This window comes from Halichoerus grypus, chromosome 7 (genome assembly GCF_964656455.1).
Source record: "Halichoerus grypus chromosome 7, mHalGry1.hap1.1, whole genome shotgun sequence".
Lineage (NCBI taxonomy): Eukaryota > Metazoa > Chordata > Mammalia > Carnivora > Phocidae > Halichoerus > Halichoerus grypus.
The window spans coordinates 55,152,627-55,175,288 of record NC_135718.1 but is presented as its reverse complement, the minus strand read 5'-3'; the positions used below and the strand labels follow the sequence as shown (position 1 = coordinate 55,175,288).

The window sequence follows — 22,662 nt, the reverse complement described above, 5'->3', positions numbered from 1 at the left end:
GGAAGTTTTAAAAAGGGTGATATTGTTTGATCCCTGTGCCTTTCTATGAAAGAGACAATATTCTAAGGCTATTTGCTCCTCTTTGCTTGTACTTAACTTTGATGAATACCTACATCTTTTGATGGCAAAACGACTCATAAAATAAGAGTATAGTAAGTACATATGAGCATGTAAAAAATAATTTATGTGAAGTATGTAATAAAATGCCTCAAACGCACATTATTCACCTCGGGGATAAGAAGATGTCGAGGATGGGGTTGGTTGCCAAATCCATAGTGTTTATATAAAACTCTTCAGTCATAAAGGGGAATCAGCTACTTTAGGAACCCGAACTTTCTGTTCATTCTTCCATCCAGATTAAATAAATCCCAGCTTCGTGTCTTTCCTATCAGCCGTGCTTCTATGTCACACTTTCTTCCATCATATTTTTCCCCACTTTCTTGGGCCTTTCCATGGCCACCTTGGCTGTTGGTAAACTAGCCTAGCTAGTGTGTGAGACAGGCAGCCTCCGCAACAGAACCAGTCTCAATTTCTTTTTGACTTTCTTATTTATTTTGCATTCCCAAACGAAATAGCCAGTGAAAATGACATTGCCCTTGGAGCAGAGAACTTTGATTCATTAACGCATTTCCTAGAAATTTTGTTTCCTTTTTTTCCGCCCTTTGGTCATGCCTGTTTGTCCTGTCTCATTTGCTTTTACTTATTCTGGAATATATCCCATCTTTTGGTCACAATACGCCCTCAACCAATGGGTGAAGCTCTATCATGATTCTCTGAATGAGCTTTTCGGAAGTATATAATTATCTTATCTTCCTACAGAAGATAGCTTCCTGAAATAACAATGAGCTATAGGCGTGTCTCTCGGTGCATTGTACTTGAAGTCTCCGCTGATTCTGAAGTTTCTCCCCCAAATCAGCCTGGACTCCTCATTCCAAGGAGCAAAAGCTTGGGCTGCTTTGTAGCTTTTAATTTGCTAGGTTTGGTTACTCTGCATTAGCATGTTTAATAAACTGAATCTTCTGACGTATTTCTGTTTTTTTTTTTTTTTTAAAGATTTTATTTATTTATTTGACAGAGAGAGACACAGCGAGAGAGGGGAACACAAACAGGGGGAGTGGGAGAGGGAGAAGCAGGCCTCCCGCCGAGCAGGGAGCCCGATGCGGGGCTCGATCCCAGGACCCTGGGATCACGACCTGAGCCGAAGGCAGACGCCTAACGACTGAGCCACCCAGGCGCCCCTCGTATTTCTGTTTTTAAGAAGGCTATATGATTGGAGAATTTAGAAAAGCACTTCCATCCGAGAAACGCAGAGCCCCTCTGAGTCATCGGTCAGAGTTAACCATGACAGGCATTGCCCTATTAACTATTAGCTAAGTCCTCTGAAGTCAGGAATCCTATTCATTCTCTTGCTGCTGCTATAATAAATTAGCCCCAATTTAGGGGTTAAAGCAATACAAATTTATTACCTGACAGTTCTGGAGGTCAGAAGGTGAAAATCAAGTTCTCTGGGCTAAAGTGAAGGAGTTGGCAGGGCTGGTTCCTTCTGGAGGCTCTGAGGGGAGAATCCATTGCTTCTCCTGTTACACCTCTTCCTACTCACTCATCTCCTGCCCCCTCCTAAAAGAACCTTTGCAGTTATACTGGGCCTGCCCAAATACTCCAGGATAATCTCCCCATCTCAGGATCCTCGACTTCATCATATCTTCAAAGTCTCTTTTGCCATATGCAGGGGTTCTGGGCACCTTTGGGGCCATTGTCCTGCAGACAACAGCACCATGACCCCTTTCTCTAGTGACTTTCTTTGGCCTCTCCCCTTGAGGTCGGGCTGACTCACAGCAGGGTGGGGAGATGTTTGCAGGGTGGCTGCCGATGCCCTGTGAAGCGCCCATGCCCAGCTCCCAGCCCTCAGTGGCCTGCGGTGACAACCAGGTCTCAGTTGCCTCCCCAGGACCACCAAATGTGTCACGCGGTGTCCTGGTGCCCCATCACCATTCCCCAAATGCTTGCCGACCCACCTTCCTCACCCTGCCTTCTTTCCTTCTCAGCATCGTGTTAGTGCCGGGAGGCCTCCGTGTCAGCAAGCTGAGAGGGAAACTGAGGCAAGATGTCGGGCCGGAGCGGGAAGAAGAAAATGTCCAAGCTGTCCCGTTCAGCCAGGGCCGGTGTCATCTTCCCCGTGGGGAGGCTGATGCGTTACCTGAAGAAAGGGACCTTCAAGTACCGGATCAGCGTGGGTGCTCCCGTCTACATGGCGGCAGTCATCGAGTACCTGGCAGGTAACGTGTCACCCCTCCCGGCTCCCCGCCCCTGCCACCCCAGGACAGGGAGGATCGCTTCCCTCAGCAGCTGGCTCGAGGCTCCTGGGGGTGCTAATGGGGTTTCCGCTTGCCTGCTTGGCTAAGATTCATTCTGCAGCCTTTAGCGGAGGGCATAATGACAGGTAATCAACATGGAAAGAAGAGAATGCGCCATCAAATGATGGTAGACCAGCCGTGGAAAAGGTGTGTCTTGCTTTAGGCTAACACAGCCCGTAAAAGTCTAGGTTCCCGCAAAAGAGAAACTCCAGGGAAGATTGGGGGTGGAGGATGCGGAGTGCTACTCATTTTGTAACAGGGGGTCTTCACTTTGCTTCGAGGTCCTGACTGAGCGTTGGGTGTCCTGGTGTATAGGAACTAGGGCTTGTTGTCCGTAAATAGTGTGGACCCCACATCAGAACCAGTTCCAGCCAGGTCCATGAAGCCCATAATGTTCTAGTTGCACTCTCCTTTGTGTACAATGGTCCATGAGAAATAATTTCCCATATTGGTTGTTAACATTGTTTTTTTACTAAGATGAGATTTTTGCTGTGTGTGGTCTTTATATATTTGAGTAACTTCCTGTTTAGCTTTCTTTTTTTTTTTTTCTTTTATTTGATAGAAAAAGAGAGAGAACACAAGCAGGGGAAGAGGGGCAGTGGCAGGCAGAGGGAGAGGGAGAAGCAGGCTTCCCGCTCAGCAAGGAGCTCGATGCGGGGCTCGATCCCAGGACCCCGGGATCATGACCTGAGCCGAAGGCAGCCGCTTAACCGACTGAGCCGACTCCCAGGCTCCCCTAGCTTTCTTTTTTTTTTTTAAGATTTATTTCTCTAAATAAAGAGAGAGAGTGCACAAGTGGGGGGAGGGGCAGAGGGAGAGAGAGAAGCCTCAAGCAGACGCCCCGCTGAGCGCAGAGCCCGACACGGGGCTCGATCTCGATGAGATCGTGACCTGAGCCAAAACCAAGAGTTGGACACTTAACCGACTGAGCCACCCAGGCAACCCCCCACCGCTGAGCTTTCTTATTGTTGGTCTGTCACAGTTAAACAAAAACCATACTTCAAAATTTCAAGAATGCTTTTAAAAGATATAAAAATATATAAAATATTTATAAATAAAATATATAAAAATAAAAATATGAATAAGTAAATGTGATTAGTTCCTTGACGGGTCATTTTAGCCATGAACAACAATGTCTTTGACTCTGCCCAAGGTTAACAAATCCCCCAGGTGCCAGGTTTAAATCCCTTGGGCAGTCCTCTGGGCAAAGCAAACCTCCCCAAACTATCTCCCCCAGAAACCGAGCCCCCTGTAGCCACAGCATGAGCACCCATGGGTGTGGCAAGGCTGGACCCAGTTTCTGGCCCAGGTCCCTCTTCCCCTCCTGCTTCTCCCTCAAGAGCAATCTCTTCCTGCTCTTCGATGCTCAATCCTTTTCTGCCCTCTTGGTCCCCCATCTGTCACCAAGCAACGTTAGCAATGAAAGGTTTGCTTTGCTCCACCCGTGGAAGCCTTCTCTCCTTGGAGCTTCCTCAGGCAGACCTTGGCATCTTAAGCCTGTCTCTTATTGTGAAATGAAAGGCTTGTCCCTGGGCTAAAAGTTTTTCACTGGCACCCTTTAGGAGGTTGGAGAGAAGGGGGGGAGGGCTCCGTAAGTTGGTCCAATCAAGTGTGAGAGAGCAGTGTTTTCAAAGCGCCAATCATCCCGGGGATCTTGTTGACAAGGTCTGGGGTGGGGCCTGAGACCTGGCGTTTCTAATGCGCTCCCAGCAGATGCTGATGCTGGTCCAGGGACTGCTCAGAGGAGCGAGACTCTAGCCAGGCTTGTAGCAGCAACAGCCTAAACGCTTGAGGATGCTTGTTTAAAAGGCAGGATCCTGGCTGCACGCCCCCCCCCCAACCTCCACCCCACATACACACCCTGTGGTCTGATTCCCTGGGTCTGGAATAGGACCTGGGAATCTGATGGAAAAATCTGCCGGCTCAGAGAAGGAAAGATGAACGAAGCTTTAAAACTACCTGTTAGGTGCATATCACCCAGTGAGACTGGGAGACACGGAGTAACCAGAGATCCTATAGCCTCCAAGCAGGGAGTGGGGGTTCCCTGAGGACGTTGGATCCTAAGCCGCGTACTTCTACTACACTACAATGCCCCATTATAATGTTGGTATACTCAAACAATAGTTAAGTATATCCCTTGCCCCCACTCGGTGAAGGTCTAAACTTGGTGCATAACAGAACAAACTTTGGCCTTTTGAATCACTGGCATCTCTGTTAGTCTATGGTTCCGATAAAAGCTGATGTTTTCCTGTTCATTCATTTAACAAATACTTGTTAAGCATCAACATGTCAGTGTACACAGCAAGTCCTTAGACTCTTCCCTGGTATTAGAATCAGACCACTGATATGATTTTAAATTTATCTCGGATTAGAGCCACCGGACCCCATAGCAATGCATACTAAAGCCCCGACGTCACACTCTGGACTTGGAGCCAGCACATCTTTAAAGATTTATAATATCCCCCAAAGTAGAACCAATTTTTCAAATTGATTACTATCATCCTCCATTCAGTCAACAATCTTTTGTTGAACACTTCCTATATGCCCGGTGCTCTCGATGCTGAGGCTACAGCACAGACCAAACAGGCAGGAATCCCTGCCCTCGAGCAGGTGCATTCTGGGGACGAGAAGCAGCAAACAAATAAGTGAAGTGTGTGTGATTCTCAGATGGTGACAAGAGCTAGGGGACAAACAAAGCCAGGAAGGAGAAAGAGATGTTCGGGAATGGGGAGGCGAGCGGGGTGTGTGAATTGCGCTAGCGAGTCGGAGGCCCCGCTGGGTGCGGGCAGGGAGTGGGCATGCGCGTGTCTGCGGCCGGCGCTCCAGGCAGGGGGAAGGCGGGTGCAGGGATTTGGAGGAGCACCAGTGGGCCGGACGCTGGGGCCGAGGGAGGGGCTTGGCCTGTAGAGGAGGCCCGAGAAGAATGGGCGGGTGGGGGAGAAGAGCTTGCAGTGGGAGTTCTGGAGGGTTTCTAGCGGAGGTGGAAGTGATGTGACCCTGTGGGGAGAGGGTACCAGGGCGGAAGCAGGGTAAGTAGCAAGAAGGCTCTTGCAGAGATCCGGTGAGTGGGCAGCGAAGGTACCGAGAGGCGGTCAGAGTGCCGGTATATTGTGGAGGCAAAGCCAACAGGGTTTGCCAATGTGTTGGACATGAACTAGGAGAGAGGATGAGCACCTGGAAGGAGGCTGTTGCCATTAACACTGCGTCCCCGGGGCCAGTCCCAACAGCCAACAGGGTCCTGGGCCAAGAGGAGGAGGTGAGGTGGATCCTCTGAAGCCCAGGCCTATTTTCTGTGTCCCTTCCTTCCCTTCCTGTCAGTTTAAATCTGGTGTATCGGTTTACCAGCTCTGTTACCTTGGGCTAATTCCTGAACCTCTCTGAGTTTCAGGTGTTTCCAGACCTAACTCATTTAACTCCATTCATGAACTAACGTATATAAAATGCCCGGTGCATAGGATACACTCAATAAATGGTCATTCTTCTGCTGTCCCTTCTGTTAAGAGCTGATGAAATCATTCAGGGCAAAGATAATGACCAACTCCATTAACGTGTTATATTTTGGGGCTGTACTTCATTTTACTGAAACAAAAAGTTTTAAGCCAAAAGAATGAATCATTATTAGTAGAATTGCAGGCCATTGTTGAGTAAGTAAAAGGGGGGGGTGTTACTTTTGGGGTGGGGTGGTGGCCATCAATTGATTTTGTTTATGAAAGGAGGTTCAAAGCATGAGAGCGTCCTGTCACCCTTGAAATGACCGTCAACATTCATGACACAAATCTTAACTGAGCTTCTCCTTTGGATCAGGCCTTGAAGATGCAGAAGAAAACAGAGAGACTGGGTCCTGCCTCGGGAGGCAGGGCTTGCTGACCAGCTGGGCTGAGGAGCATTAAGCACAGCACAATAAGTTGGCATGCATGCTGGGCAGGGAAGTGACGAGAGCTTTGGAAAGCGTGTGTGAGGTGGGGTGCAGGGGGCTGCCTCTTGTAAAGTAAGAGTTGTTAGGACCAAAACCAGGTTCGCAACCCTGGTTTTTCTTACATTGATTGGTTTAAAATCCTGAGGACTAGGCTCACCTCCAGAGATTCTGGGGGTATGTTTTAGGCATCAGGATTTTTTTAAAGCTCCCCCAAATTATTTTGGTGGCAGGCAGGGTGGAGAATTAGTAGGCATTAGTAGATTCTGATGGGGGATTGAGCTAGGGGGAGATTTTCAGATGGGGTAGAAACGAGGGTGAAGACCCGAAGTTTAGAGGAAGTGTGTGGCCCCTTCCAGAACCTGGAGGAGGTTCTTACCTGGAGCAGAGCTGGGAAATGGGAGGGGGTAAGAGACGAGATGGGTAATGGGCAGGCGGATCCTTGAGGGCCGTGATGAAAATGTGTATGTTATGCACACACATGTACACATGGGTATAGAAAGGAGGAGGGAGCATCTAGGAGACATCACTTGGGCTTTAGGTGAACGGTTGGTAGGAAGCAAGATCAGAATCCAGGAAACCACTGGGGGCTGTTTTTGTGTCACTTCTGAGAATTGATAGTGGCCAGGACAGGGGTATGCAGAGGGGATGATGAGAAGAAATGGACAAATTGGAGAGGTACGTGGGGGGCTAGAGTCAGCTCTGCTTAGTGATGGATTGGATGGGGGGGGAAGGGCATCAAGGAAGGCATGAATCTTTGAGGCTTGGGCTGGCTACTTTCTTCAAGCCAAGCTGCTATGGGTTGAGGAGTGGAGATGGGGACTCCACTGTAAGAGGACTGGCCAAGGGGACAAGAAGAGGAAAGTAGTTGGTCCATGAGAATGGTACCTGTCGCTGAAGCAGGAAACAATGGGGGAGAAACAGGGTGCAGGGTGAGGGGCTCAGTGGGGGGCCCATAGGTTTCGGGTCTCTGCAAGGTGCCCTGGAGGACAAATTCTGGCTCTGCCACTTATCAGCTGAGGACTGTGAGGTGTGTCGTTTTACCCTCATAGTGTCATGGTGAGGACTACATAAGACAATGCACGGAAGGGGCTTAGCAGTGCTTGGGGTACATGGTAGCAACTCACCCCTGGGGCTAGTGCTGTTATTGAGTGAAGCCCTACTGCGCGTGTCTGTAAGTACAGATGGGGGCCTCGTGGCCAGACTGCAGTAAAGGCCGGCTGAGCGAGCGAGGCCACCCAGAGAGAGTGCGGCGACAAGACTGGGGAGCCTGGGACCAGCCGGAGCAGCACCTATGTTGCACAGGTTTCTGGGCCAAGTGGGGGGGAGCGTGGCGAGGGAGGCTGAGGAGGGCAGCAAAGTTAGGGAGGAATGGCTCACAGGAGAGTCAGTGTCTGGGAAACCAAGGAAAGGTAACCATCAGTAGGGATGCCAATAAAACCAGACAAGGACAACAGATCTAGCCACCTCAAGGTCATGGTGACCCTGATGGGGATGGTGTGGGTGATCCAAGCCAAACTGCAGTGGGTTGAGGAGCTGGATGGGACAGGAGACAAAGGGGGTGGGGACTCTTTTAGGGAGTTTGGCTCAGAAGAGGGGAAGAGAGAGGTTGACAGCTGGTGATGTGGCAGGTGGGAGAGGGTGTGACATGGAAGAGGCTTGAACCTGGGGTCTTCACATTCAGTCTTCAGCTTCCCTAACCAAACCTGAACTTCAGCATTTCCTTCCTTTATGAATTGGGCAATAAACCACAGTAGCGTGTCAACAACACCTGGGGCTTTTTGACCAATTGAAATCACTGATGTTTTCTTTTTACAGTCACCTTGTTACAGATATATAGAAATATCATTTATACTTCTTACTTCAAAATCACAGTAGTTATTAGACCTGCCACTAGATCTTGTTACTTAATGTGTTAATAAAGAAGCACACAGACTGCTATATTCCAGATTTTTTAATACTTTGAAAATTACATTTTAGTATCATTGGTTTTCTTTGTCATCCTATGTATTTTATTTTATGCATTTAAAAGTTTATCCTGACACTCATTAGGGTGGTTATTAAAAGAATTACAATTGTTGATGAGGAGGTAGAGAATTGCAACCCTTGTGCATTGCTGGTAGGAAGGTAAACTGGTGTAGTTGCTGTGGAAAACAGTTTGTGGTTCCTCAAAAAGTTAAACAGAGAGTTCAGCCAAGAAATCACAGAAGAAATAAACAAGTACATGGAAACAAATGAAAATGAAAATACAACAGTGCAAAACCTTTGGGATGCAGCAAAAGTGGTCCTAAGAGGAAAGTTCATAGCAATACAGGCCTAACGCAAGAAACAAGAAAAATCTCAAATAAACAGCCTAACCTTACACCTACAGGAACTAGAAAAAGAAGAACAAACAAAACCCAAAACTAGCAGAAGGAAGGAAATAATAAAGATTAGAGCATAAATAAATGATAGAGAAACTAAAAAAACTTTAGAACAGATCAATGAAACCAGGAGCTGGTTCTTTGAAAAGATCAACAAAATTGATAAACCTCTAGCCAGACTCATTTAAAAAGAGAGAGAGAGAAGACTCCCATAAAGAAAATCACAAATGAGAGGAAAAATACCAACTAACACTACAGAAAGACAAAGGATTATAAGAGAGTATTATCAAAAACTATATGTCGGGGCGCCTTGGTGGCTCAGTTGTTAAGCGTCTGCCTTCAACTCAGGTCATGATCCCAGGGTCCTGGGATCAAGCCCCGCATCTGGGTCCCTGCTCAGGGGGAAGACTGCTTCTCCCTCTCCCTCTGCCTGTTGCTTGTGTTCCCTCTCTCGCTGTCTCTCTCTGTTAAATAAATTTTAAAAATAAACTATATGCCAACAAATTGGACAACCTAGAAGAAATGGATAAATTCCTAGAAACCTATAACCTTCCAAAACCAAAGCAGGAAGAAATAGAAAGTTTGAACAGAACAGTTGCCAGCAAAGAAATTGAAGCAATAATGAAAAAACTCCCAGCAAACAAAAGTCCAGGACCAGACGGCTTCACAGGCAAATTCTACCAAACATGTAAGGAAGAGTTAATACTATTCTTCTCAAACTATTCCAGAAAATATAAGAGGAAAGAAAACTTCCAGATTCATTCTGTGAGGCCAGCATTACCCTGACACCAAAACCAGATAAAGACACCACAAAAAAAGAGAACTACAGGCCAATATCTCTGGTGAACATAGATGCAAAATTCTTTAACAAAATACTAGCAAACTGTATTCGCCATGATCAAGTAGGATTTATTCCCAGGATGCAAGGGTGGTTCAATATTTACAAATCAATCAGTGTGATACATTGCATCAGTAAGAGAAAGGATAAGAACCATATGACCATTTCAATAGATGCATAAGGAGCGTTTGATAAAGTATAACATCCATTCATGATAAAAACCCTCAAAGAAGTCGGTTTAGAGGGAACATACCTCACTATAATAAAAGCCTTATATGAAAAATCCACAGCAAACATCATACTCAATGGGGAAAAACTGAGAGGTTTTCCTCTATGGTCAGGTATAAGGCAAGTATGTCCACTCACCACTTTTATTCAACATAGTAGTGGAAGTCCTAGATATAGCAATCAGACAACAAAAAGAAATAAAGGGCATCCAAATTGGTCTGGAAGAAGTAAAACTATTTGCACTATTTGCAGACAACATGACATCTATATAGAAAACCCTGAAGACTCCACAAAAAAAACTACTAGAACTGATAAATGAATTCAGTAAGGTCGCAGCATACAAAATCAATGTACAGAAATCTGTTGCATTTCTATACACTAATAATGAAGCAGCAGGAAGAGAAATTAAGAAAACAATGCCATTTACAACTGCACCAAAAATCATAAAGTACCTAGGAATAAACCTAACCAAAGAGGTGAAAGACCTGTATTCTGAAAACTATAAAACATTGATGAAAGAAATTGAAGATAACAAAAAGAAATGGATTGGAAGAACAAGTATTGTTAAAATGTCCATACTACCCAGAGCAATCTATAGCTTTTATGCAATCCCTGTCAAATACCAACAGCATTTTTCACAGAACTGGAGCAAACAACCCTAAAATTTGTATGGAACCACAGAAGACCCTGAATAGTCAAAGCAATCTTGAAAAAGAAAAACAAAACTGGAGGCATCACAATTCCAGACTTCAAGTTATACTACAAAACTGTAGTCATCAAAACAGCATGGGACTGGCAGGAAAATAGACACAAAGATCAATGGAGCAGAGTAGAAAACCCAGAAATGAACCCAGAATTATATGGTCAATGTTCGACAAAGCAGGAAAGAATATCTAATGGGGAAAAAAGATGGTCTCTTCAACAAATCGTGTTGGGAGGACTGGACAGCTACCTGCAAAAGAATGTAACTGGACCACTTCTTACACCATACCCAAAAATAAACTTTAAATGGATTAAAGACCTAAATGTAAGACCTGAAACCATAAAAATCCTTGAAGAGAGCACAGGCAATAACTTCTCTAAAATCGGCCATAGCAACATTTTTCTAGATATGTCTCCTGAGGCAAGGAAAATAAAAGCAAAATTAAACTATTGGGACCACATCAAAATAAAAAGCTTGTGGGGCACCTTGGTAGATCAGTCAGTTGAGTGTCTGACTCTTGATTTCAGACCAGGTCATGATCTCAGGGCCCCAAGATGGAGCCCGATGTCGGCTCCATGCTCCGCCGGGAGTCTGCTTGAGATTCTCTCTCTCTCCCTCCCCCTCTAGCCCTCCCCCACCCTGTGCACTTGTGTGCACACTCTCTCTCTTTCTAAAATAAATAAATCTTTTAAAATAAAATAAAATAAAAGCTTCTGCACAGCAAAGGAAACAATCAATAAAACTAAAAGAGAACCTACTGAATGGGGGAAGATATTTGCAAATGACATCTGATAAAGGGTTAGTATCGAAAATATATTTTAGGGGCACCTGGGTGGCTCAGTCATTGAGCATCTCTGCCTTCGGCTCAGGTCATGATCCCAGGGTCCTGGGATCGAGTCCTGCATCGGGCTCCCTGCTCAGCGGGAAGCCTGCTTCTCCCTCCCCCACTCCCCCTGCTTGTGTTCCCTCTCTCACTGTGTCTCTCTCTGTCAAATAAATAAATAAAATCTAGAAAAAAAAAAGAAAATATATTTTAAAAAACTTATACAACTCAACACTCAAAAAACGAATAATCCAATTTAAAAATGGACAGAAGACATCCAGACGGCCAACAGACACATGAAAATATGCTCAACATCACTCATCATCAGGGAGATATACATCAAAACCACAATGAGATATCACCTCACAATCAAAAACACAAGAAACAACAGGTGTTGGCCAGGATGTGGAGAAAAAGGAACACTTGTACACTGTTGGTGGGAATGCAAACTGGTGCAGCCAGTCTGGAAACTAGTATGGAGATTCCTCAAAAATTAAAAAAGAACTACTCTACAATCCAGCAATCGCACTACTGGGTATTTACCAAAAAAAATACAAAAACATGAATTCAAAGGGATACATGCACCCCTATGTTTATTGCAGCATCATTTACAATAGCCAAATTATGGAAGCAACCCAAGCTATCTATTGATAGATGAATGGTTAAAGAAGGGAATATTACTCAGCCATCAAAAAGAATGACATCTTGCTATTTGCAATGTTGTGGATGGAGCTAGAGAGTATTATGCTAAGCCAAATAAATCAGTCAGAGAAAGACAAATACCATATGATTTCACTCATATGTAGAATTTAGGAAACAAAACAAATGAACAAAAGAAAAAAAAGAGAGAGACAAGCCAAGAGTCACTCTTTTTTTAATTTTTTTTAAAGATTTTATTTATTTATTTGACAGAGACAGACAAAGCGAGAGCAGGAACACAAGCAGGGGGAGTGGAAGAGGAAGAAGCAGGCTTCCTGCTGAGCAGGGAGCCCAATGCAGGACTCGATCCCAGGACCCTGGGACCATGACCTGAGCCGAAGGCAGATGCTTAACGACTGAGCCACCCAGGCGCCCCAAGAATAAGAGTCTTAACTACAGAGAACACACTGATGGTTACCAGAAGGGAGGTGGGTGGGGGGATGGGTGAAATAGGTGATGGGGATTAAGGAGTGCACTTGTTGTGATGAGCACCGGGTGTTGTATGGAAGTGTTGAATCACTATATTGTACACCTGAAACTAATACTACACTCTGTTAACTATATTGGAATTAAAGATAAAATGCTTAAGTTAAAAAAAAAAGTTAAACGTGGAATTATCATATGACCCAGCAATTCCACTCCTAGGTATATGCCCGCCCAAAAGAATTGAAATCAGAGACTTAAACAGATATTTATACACAAATATTCATACGGCATTATACACAGTAGCCAAAAAATGGAAACAACCCAAGTGTCCATCAACAGATGAATGGTAAACAAAATGTGGTCTGTCCATGCAATGGAGTGTTACTCAGCCCTGAAAAGGAAGGAAGTTCCAAAACCTGCTCCACGTGGCTGAGCCTTGAAGACTTTCTGCAAAATGAGATCGAAATACGCGGACATAACAAGACAAATTTTACACGATTCCACTTTGATGCAGTATCAGAGTAGTGAAATTTATAGAGACAGAGCATGGAGAGGCCGTTGTAGGGGCCGAGGGGGATGGGCATTATAGTTAATGGGCACGGAGCTTCCATTTAGGATGCGGAAGTGCTGGAGATGGATGGTGGGGACGGTTGCACAATACTGGGAATGTAATTGATGCCACTGAGTTATTCACTTAGAAATGGTAAATTTCATGTTCTGTATATTTTATCACAATTTTAAAAAACGCTTTATCCTGAAAAGGGGTCCATAGGCCTCACCAGACTACCGAAGGAGTTCCTGGCACCAACAAGGGTGCAGCCTCCCTGGCAGAGGGAGAGAAGCTAGAGATGCTGGAGACAAGTGGCCCATTGGGGAAGTGGGGACCCTGGAACCTCTGGAGCTGGCTGGAGGTTCTGGTTGAAGGGGGTAGGTCCCTCCTCTGGCTTCCAGAAGGAGAGGAGCCCATATAGGCACATTGGCCTGTGGCCGACACCCTCCTACACGCACAGAGCATCACCTTCACTGTCTCCTCGTAAAACAGCTGATGTTCTGGGACCCGCCGGGCCTGTGTGGGTGATTTCCTGTGGCCAGCTTACGTCTCCCCTCAGATTCATGACTGTGGGCTCTGAAGGTCCTCTCTCCTCACTCAGTGCCTTGGAAAGGGGACCTGGAGTCACAGGCATGGCCAGTAAGAGGAGGCTGGGGGCTACTTCACTAAAAAAGAAAGTCGCACAAATTTTCAGCTACTCTGGGCGAGAGAGAGCAGTCTGCCTTGCGTGATCTTTCCGGACTGGGCCCGGGTTCACACATCACCATGATGTTAGAGCCATGCAGTGTTTCTAGTCTCAAGAAAGGGGGAGGAGGTTGTACAACCTGGTGGCAGATGCATGCTGAACTGCTCATCTAGAATGTCCCTTCCACCTGAGACAGCCTCAAGCCTCCCAGAATGGACATCACATTCATACTTCAGTTTGTCAATCTGTAAGTGTTGGTCCAGTTCACATCTCGAATAAAAGTGAGGGAAGATGGACTGAAAAAGCAAACCCCCAATTCTGGAAAATAGTTTTGTATTTACCAACAGTAGATATAACATAAATGTAAGATGTTGAAAATGAATAATTTAAATCATTTTTGTAGTGAGGAAACGTTCTGTAACATATTTTTAATTGATAGGACAAATAGGTTTTTAAAAAAGCTTGAATTTCAGGTCATCTTCAGTCATTGTGTCACATAGAAACCCATCATTTACATCATTTCCAGACAATCGGGTCTCTCCATTTAACAGCAAGCATTTCTTTATCTACTAATTTTCATTTATTACATTTATGTTTTGAAAAGATCACTTTGGCATCCAGGGCCGCATGTACGGTTGTGCAGGTTGTACACTGCAAGGACCCGCAGCAAAGGGAGTATCACTCCACTCATAGACCTCCAAGATTTGTATATTTATTATGAGCACTGCCAGCAGATGGCAGTAAAGGGTGTTATTCTAACGAAATCAGGGAAGTAAAGTATCTGGCAGAAGGGTCATCTAATTTGTACAAAGGTGCCTATGGGCCAGCAGTGGCCTTGTTGGCATGGATCTGGAGGAAGACAAAAATGGGGGGGGGGAACCATTTGGACAGCCATGACAACTATCTGGGCTCAAAGAGAAGAGGGCCTCAACTCAGGTAATGGCAGCAGGTGCAGAGAAGAGGGGCAAATGTGTGTGACTCATGAGGCCAAGAGGAGGTGAGATGGGGAAGGGGAGGGAAGGACTCCCAGGTCTCTGGGAGGAGCTGTATGTGGATAGAGCTGCCACCCCCAAGGAAATGATTTGGATTTGGGGACGTGGTGAGTTCAATTTACCTGTGGAACACCCAAGGGAGGCTGTCCAGGTAACATCACATCAGGACTGGAGGTGCGGATCTGGTGGCATGGGCATGTGGGAAGCTAGAGCCATGAATGGATGGGGTTCCCCTGGAAGACTGCATGGCCTGGGCAGACCAGAGGGCCCAGACAGACCCCTGGGGGCACCATCACCTCATGGGCAAATGGGCAAGGAAGAAGGGGTTGAGGAAGGAGACAGTCTTGAAGGTGTGGCCACTCTGTGCCCTCTGTCCCAGCCCGACAGTTACTGCACTATTTCCCATCTCCTGTGGGCTGGGGTATCCAATGTTGGTTTAGACTGTGGACAAAATGAGAGGACCCAACTCTTCCAAGATTATGTGGATGATGAACTTTCCAACATGTTCTCTTTTGGCTACAGAAATCATTTTTTTTACGACCAGATTCTAAGCTGTATTTCAGATGGTTCTTATTGCTGGAAGTGTGACTTCCGAGAATATAGAAGTCTATAGACTTCCATGGAAGTCTCCACCACTTAACAGAATAATAATCTTCTCACAAAATTTTCAGCAAAACAAATTTGTGCTGTATACATCCATTTTTCCTACTGACTGCCAATAGAAGGATACTTATGTTCTCAAGATCAATAAAATCACTCAAGAATGTAATAAACATTTATAGTTCGTGTGAATATATTGGTCATAATAACATTTGAAAATATTAATAATAATTAATGCTATTTCAGACATTTAAACCATGAAGTCCTTGTCCCAAGGAATGGTCAGACCAAATATCCAACAGAGAAGTCCTTAGTCTAGATTTTCAGCTGTGTATTATTAAGAAGTTTTTCTCTTTCTAGAGCAAAAGTCTACCTCTGCTTTTGTGCTAGAGCACAGAATCGAGGTTTTTCTCTCCTCTAACTGATTTGGGAAGGGCTAGTACGGGAGCCCAGTGGCATGCTGGCCGAGCCGAGCCTGTGTGCCCCGCACGGGACTGCCCACTGCATCACTCCCTCAGTCTCTGGCCAGGCTGCCTTGGATTCCGGCGGGCTGTCCATCTGTGAATCCAATGTCCATGCATCTGTCTGTCTGTCAAGCTGAAAATAACCCGACCTCAGGCACTTCCTGAAGGCTCCAAGTCTGTAGGGCTTCCCATTTAGCCCAGCCTCTCATGCTGATAGCTAATTTGCGGAACTTGGCAGGACGCTTACGGTCCTCTAAGTGCGGGTGACATGGGCAGGAAAGTGGTAGTCCAAGATGCTAAATTAAATTCTGTTGCTCAGAAGCTTAAAAGTGGGAGGCTCCTTGACCCCCCCATCCAATCTAGAAAAAAGGGTGAGAGGAGTGCTCCTTCCTCCCAGGTGTGGGGCCCCCAAGATGAGCAGGTGCAGGCAACTCCTTTTTATTGTGCACAATGGGGAGCTGTACATTTTAACCTAGAGTCGAAAAAGCCAGCCTATTAGTGAAAGCTTTATAACTACATTTCTTTGTGATGGGTACCCTTCTTGTAAGGGAAAGAAAGGGTTGGGCAGCAGCTTGAATGCAGCCAACCAGATGACCTAATAGGGCATGAATTTCAAATACTCTATCCCATTGTCCCAACAAATGTGCTCATACTTCTCAAACTACAGTCCCCCAGCCTTTGATTCCAAAAACACAACCACCATATAAATGGATTGTTAGTAAACACGATATTCATTGCTTAATAACCTGGAAAAGATATTGTGAGAATGAATTTGCAGTGATTTAGCACTTTTCATTATGGAAATTCTATATAAATATTTAACTCTAATGCATATTTTATTCTAATTTTTTGTTAATCACATTTGCTTAGTTAATATGGCATACTTACGCAGTTTTTTTTATTGCCATAGATTTTTATGAGTGATGGCAATTTCATGTGCTATTTATTTGAAATTAGGTTGATTGTAAAGACTCACACAGAATTGCCTGTTAATTTTAGAGCTTGGTATTTATGCCATTGTACCAGCAAATTCTCCCAACACACACACACACACACACACACACACACACACACACACACACACACTTTGCCACCACATTATCAGTGAGACAGCACATGGGCACATTGCCTCTAGCTTTCTAAGGGAAGGAATTTTTCTTTGAAGCCTCATTAATACTTTTGAAGGTGGACAAATTTGATTAGCAGAACATCCCTCTGAAATTGAGGAAGAAAGAGACAGAGGAGGAGGGGAAAGCATATAGATGGCATGAACCAATTCTATAGATTTTTTTTTAATTTTGACTAAAAATTTTGATGATATGTAAGATAGTTTTAGGAAAATTCTTCTTTATCAGCCCTTTTACATTTATCAAATGACATGTTTGTTAAAGTCAGATCCTGAGGGATATGTGGAAACCCCCCAAATCCCAAATCCCTTCCTTCCTTCTGAATTCACTTTCCGGGTTAAGCATTTCCTCACCCCACAATTTAGTTCTTCCCATCCACTTTCCTTTAGGACAGGAGGGACCTGGGGCATTAAGTGAAGAGGAAAAGGAGATTCTGGAAGGTGTCCCATTGGGCACCAAAGACAGACTCTGCCTACATCACTGTTCTCTTCAGAGATGGCCCTGCTCTCCTAAGACTGGAAGAGACACAGGTCCTGTGTTAGGACTCCGTATTGGTCAGCATGAACTCCTGCTCACTGTGGCTTACACGGGAGAGTTTGCTTCTCTCTCATACAAAAGAAGTCTACAGCAGACAGTCCAGGAGTAAGGACAGGCCAGCCAGGAGCCTCCACCGTCATAAGAGACTCCAGTTCCTTCTATCTTGTTGTTCTTCCTCTGGGCCGAATTCCAGCCATCACGTCCTCAGCCGGCCAGCAGAAAGGGAAGGAGGGCACAGTCCCGCCACTGATGGACACTTCCCAGAAGTGTCGTACAGGAGGACACCTGCCTTTCATTGGCCAGAATCTAGTCACGTGACCACAGTTATCAACAAGGCAGGTTGGGAAATACCCTTTCCTCCTGTGATGATGGGCTCAACAAAAAACTCAGAGGTCCAAACGCTAAGGAAGGTGAGGGAGAATTAATGTCGAGGGCCGCTAGAAGACTGCCACGGGATCATAGACCCGGTCTTGCTAAACCGTCCTCCTCATCTGTAACCTGAGTTCTCTCCAGCTTTCTGGATTTCTTTCCAGGCCCCGGCATTAAAACTCACAAACGAATCAATGTGATTACATTCAAAGACCATTTCCAAAGAAAAGCTCTAGAAAGCTCAGACCCCATGCTGTGATTGCCTATTAACTCCCCATTGTGATTTCAGCGGAAATTCTAGAACTGGCTGGGAATGCTGCAAGGGACAACAAGAAGGCCCGGATAGCTCCGAGACACATCCTGCTGGCAGTGGCCAATGACGAGGAGCTCAATCAGGTACGTCTGTCTGAAACATCTCGACCAGCCACAGAATGGGTTTGCCGGACACATGACTGCATGTGGACCCGGTTGGCTACGAATCATTCTGCTACAATTCCCAAGCATATTAATACAAAAAAAATTTTTCAGATAGTGTAAGAGAAGAACCAATTCTGCTAGCTTTGTCATTCAGATAGAAAATTGCCTCTGGAATAGACCTGTTATCTACTCTGAGTCTTGCCAGACCTTCTTTTCCTCTCTAGAAGCGAGCTCTGTGTGTGGCTGGGGAAGGTGCAGTGCAGAGATGTTATTCACGGTTTCTTCACCCAAATTTTGTTGATGATTTATTCTGATGAGGGTAGGAGAAGCTTCTTCATAGCATAGAACTAATTCCCAAGTGTTGTGAATGCCTCCCACAGGGTAGGGGGGATATAAGAGGAGGGTATAAGAATTTTTATTCTAATCTCTTTCTTCTCAAATTGTGTGTGGTAAAGAATCAGTTCTTATTTCCAGTCCATCATGGACTGGTAATTTCCAAAAATACAATAAAAACTAATTGCCAGAAAAAATTTTAAAAACAAATACATACAAACCACAATTCTTGGCTATTTGATTCAATAGATATACAATACCTCTGCCAGCTTGCTCTACAAGTTTCTGGACTCTTCCTTGCCATTTCTGTATTTCTCTTGTCCTGGACAGTAACTGCCTGTCCGTGGACCAGCCCCGGCTGCAGCCCACACTTGGAGCACCCGAGCTGCTTCGGGACGTGCCCACTTTACTAATGTAGTGGCACATGTCGATTATGTACAAAATGAACATTAATGGAGAGGCACATGGCCAAACATACTTTACTGATGGAATGCGTGATCACAAGAGTGTGGAGACCACTGGTCTGTTGTTAACTGGGTCTAGCCCTAGCATGGACCTTTGACCCCAGTTTTGTCAAGCTGTGCTCCCCACCTGGGAAGCTCTGTGGCCTCTGTTCTGTCTGGAATCCCACAGCCCCGGCAACATCCCTGGCTGCAGCCTCTATATCCTTTCATCGTGCCTTACTCGTTTTGCTTTCTGTACGAGACCATGGGACGCCTTGCTCCCTACAGAGACACACTCTACTGGTGAAACAGGAAAGCCAATTAAACCACCCATCATGCAGTGCCTCTGGGAAAGCAAAGACCAGATTTAACACTTGTTTTGCCATCAGTTAGAACTGTATGAAATCCAGAACCAGCAAGCTCTTTGCTGCCTGAGTTCACGCATTTCTCCTTCTAGCTGCTAAAAGGAGTGACCATCGCCAGTGGAGGTGTCCTGCCCAGAATTCACCCCGAACTGCTGGCCAAAAAGCGAGGGACCAAAGGCAAGTCGGAAACTATCCTCTCCCCTCCCCCAGAGAAAAGGGGAAGGAAAGCGGCGTCAGGCAAGAAGGGAGGCAAGAAATCCAAGGCTGCCAAGCCACGGACGTCCAAAAAGGTGAGCCTGGGTTGCCTGTGTGAGCCAGGGACTCTCAGAGAACAGGAGAAGTTTGAACGATCAGAAGATGAGGGTGTAGTGAGCATTGCTGACAGGCTGGGGACTCTCCCAGCTGGGAGAAAATGGCACAGGGCCTCTGGGATGAGAGCTTAAACCACCAAGCAGGGTCTACTAGAGGTTTCCAAACCCAAAGCATGGGTGGTCTTCACATTGCCAGATGCTTCCCCTGCTCCCATCAAAATCTTAAGTGAGAGATGATAGCCTGGAGCTCTTCATTTCTCTTTAGAGCTCAGCATCACACACAAAAACGTCTCTGTCTCCCAGACTTGTGTCTCCCATAGACAGTCCCCTGGGTCCAGCCAGTGGGATGTGGATAGCCTGATGTGCTAGGTAACCACAGCTCGGAGATGCCATTTGCAGGGTAAGACTTTCATATGCGGCCCCGTACGATAACCACTAGCCACATGTGGCTCTTTGAATTGGAATTCATTAAAACTAAATCAGATTAAAAATTCAGTTCCTTGGTTGCATTACCCACATTTCAAGTGCTCACTAGGCATAAGACATTTCCACGATGGCAGAAAGTTCTACTGGACAACGTTGCTTCAGGGGTTGTCAAATTTCCATTCCACAGACCTCCGTGATAACACAAAAGATTTGTAAGAGTCCACTCCACTGCCTCTGTGCCCCAGGGAGATCCTGGGGAGAAGGGGGGTCGAACAGTGGGCTAGGAGTGACCCTGCTTGGTTCTGATGCTTGCCATCATAAGCTGCGGGCATTGCAGAGGACAAGAATAACATACCTGTGTCCAGGTTTGAGTGAGGAATACAGGTACCTGTGAAACTCTTTAACACTCTTTCTTTTGGGCGGCACCCTTTTTTTCTCCCTCGTATTGCTGTCCCTTGCTTCCCTCCATCAAGAACAGCAGAACAGTAACACCTAACCACTTCCTTTCACATCCAAGGTGGTGGTAGCCATAGGAAGAACTTAATAATGCCACTTGGGGCTTTTTCTGGGTTATTTCCCATCTGTCCTTCTGATTTCTACCAACAGTCCAAACCAAAGGACAGCGACAAAGAAGGAACTTCAAATTCCACCTCTGAAGATGGGCCAGGGGATGGATTCACCATTCTGTCTTCTAAGAGCCTTGTTCTAGGGCAGAAGGTAATAAAGACCATTGTAATGTGCTGTCATAAAAATGCTATTGCACTTTTATAACCTCCTGTTTGCAAGCAACCATGCTTCCTTCATCCCTTGCTCCCCTAAAAAGACTTTCACTCTGGTCTTAAATTATTCACATTTAGACTAAAGACCTTTGACAGGGTCTACATTGAGCGTCAACAAGCTCTTTAGTGCCGAGAAGTATTCATGCTGACATCGGTCAGACAAAGGTAAGGTTAGAGAACCTTCCTGGTCAGGCGAAGGAATAGCATCATTGCCGGGAACTCCCCATGCCCCCCTCATTCCTGGGCCCCCCCAAAACATCCTTCACTAACTTTCTCAAACAGCTCTGGGAGGCCAGCCTGACATGGTTCGATGTGATTTATCAGAGAAAGAAAATAGAAATATATGTTTCCTGAACATCCCGGGTGTTAGAAATGAATTATTTGCCAATAATTCAGTCTGCTTGCCTTTCTAGATTGCAGAAAGAAAACAAACAGGGCTATACGTTTGAATAGTCTGCAGCAGCCCAGACAGACATGCAAATAATTCATTCCCACTAGCATAAAGTTTACGGAACAGACCATTTATCTACCATGTCAAACGGGGCTGAAGTAAGACACACACAGGAAAACAGTCAGTGAATTTCATCTCCGGTAGTGGAATGTTTGCAGCCTGGTAATAGGACCCACCCCTACTGAAGCAAATGGGAAGAGCGTGTTAGGGAAGAGCGTACATGGGGCGGGTTCCTCATTTTTCACTGATGAACACAGGGAAACAAAGAGGTGGGATTGAGGTCCCCTCTGGGGGCTGGCCATAGTTGCATGACGATTAGCTTTCTCTCCCTTACCTAGGGGAACGTGGCTGTCGTGCTCACAGGGGAGACTATGGAAAATGCTCTGCATTCCACTCAGCTGTGAGCACCTAGGGCAGCATTTCACAAGTGTAGCCCCAAGAATGTGGTCCCCAAAAGGCAAGGTGGCCCTACGTAGGCAGGTCGGAATCCCAGAGCCCATCACGTGTCTCGAGCAAGGTCCATCGGCCGCACGCCCCTGCCCCCAGAGGTCTGGGTTGCTCCAGGAAGAATGCGGGGTGCTGAGGGGAGGGTGGAGATCCAGCCCGGGCTTCCCTCCTAGGAGACGCTCCGACCGTGTGTCACCCCACATCAAGGCCCCCAGGCCTGGGAGACGGAGGCGCAGCTCTAGGGAAAAGAAGAAGAGGGGAGGGCCCAAGTCACAGTGAAAATCAAATCCACTGAGCTCCGAAGAGCCCGCCGAAGACCAAACACCTGGCAAACTTGACAGTCACTCAATGCCACAGCCCTATGTGTGGACATGCGCTATAAATAACTGAGAGAATTAACAAATGGGAGGTAAAATGTGAAGATTTTTTTAATTGAATCTGATCTTTCCCACCCTCTCCATCTTTCCTTCCTGACGCAGCTGTCCCTGACTCAGAGTGACATCAGCCATATTGGCTCCATGAGAGTGGAGGGTATTGTCCACCCAACCACAGCCGAAATTGACCTCAAGGAAGATATAGGTAAGGTCCTGAGACTTGGGTAGAGGTGCCAGAGAATCACCCACTGCTTGGGCAAGTCCTTCTGAAGTGGGTCATTGTCGACCAAATACCCTCTGCTGGGGGGACCGTGTCACACTCTGCATGTCACCAAACAGCATTACTAGAAAATAACGAATTTTCTTTTTAATCTGCATACATTTCTGAAATGTGTATTGAGGTGCTCTATAAAAACAGATCATTAGTGCACACCTTGATGACTTTTCCTCTAAGTGAACACAGCTGTGTAATGGGCACCTTGATCACGGGGCAGAACCTCCCCGGCACCCCAGAATTCCCCCTTCCTGCCCTGTCCCGGTCCCCATTCCCTCCAAGCGTTGCCCCTGTCCTGTCTGCTCATGGCACAGATGGCTGTCCTCTGCTTTGGATTTTATATAAAAGAAATCATGCAGTGCGTCTTCTTT

The 22,662-nt window shown here is 45.9% G+C and overlaps 1 protein-coding gene across 1 annotated transcript in view; it reads left to right on the top strand.

The window, feature by feature from the left end:
- Window positions 1-22,662, top strand: part of MACROH2A2 (macroH2A.2 histone) — a 49,386-nt gene that overhangs the window by 17,066 nt on the left and 9,658 nt on the right. The window contains exons 2-6 of the mRNA XM_036091194.2: window positions 2,046-2,276; window positions 17,961-18,067; window positions 19,322-19,519; window positions 20,573-20,683; window positions 22,123-22,222. Of these exons, the coding sequence (XP_035947087.1) occupies window positions 2,105-2,276; window positions 17,961-18,067; window positions 19,322-19,519; window positions 20,573-20,683; window positions 22,123-22,222 (688 nt within the window). The 5' untranslated portion in view covers window positions 2,046-2,104. The remainder of the gene's footprint in view (window positions 1-2,045; window positions 2,277-17,960; window positions 18,068-19,321; window positions 19,520-20,572; window positions 20,684-22,122; window positions 22,223-22,662) is intronic.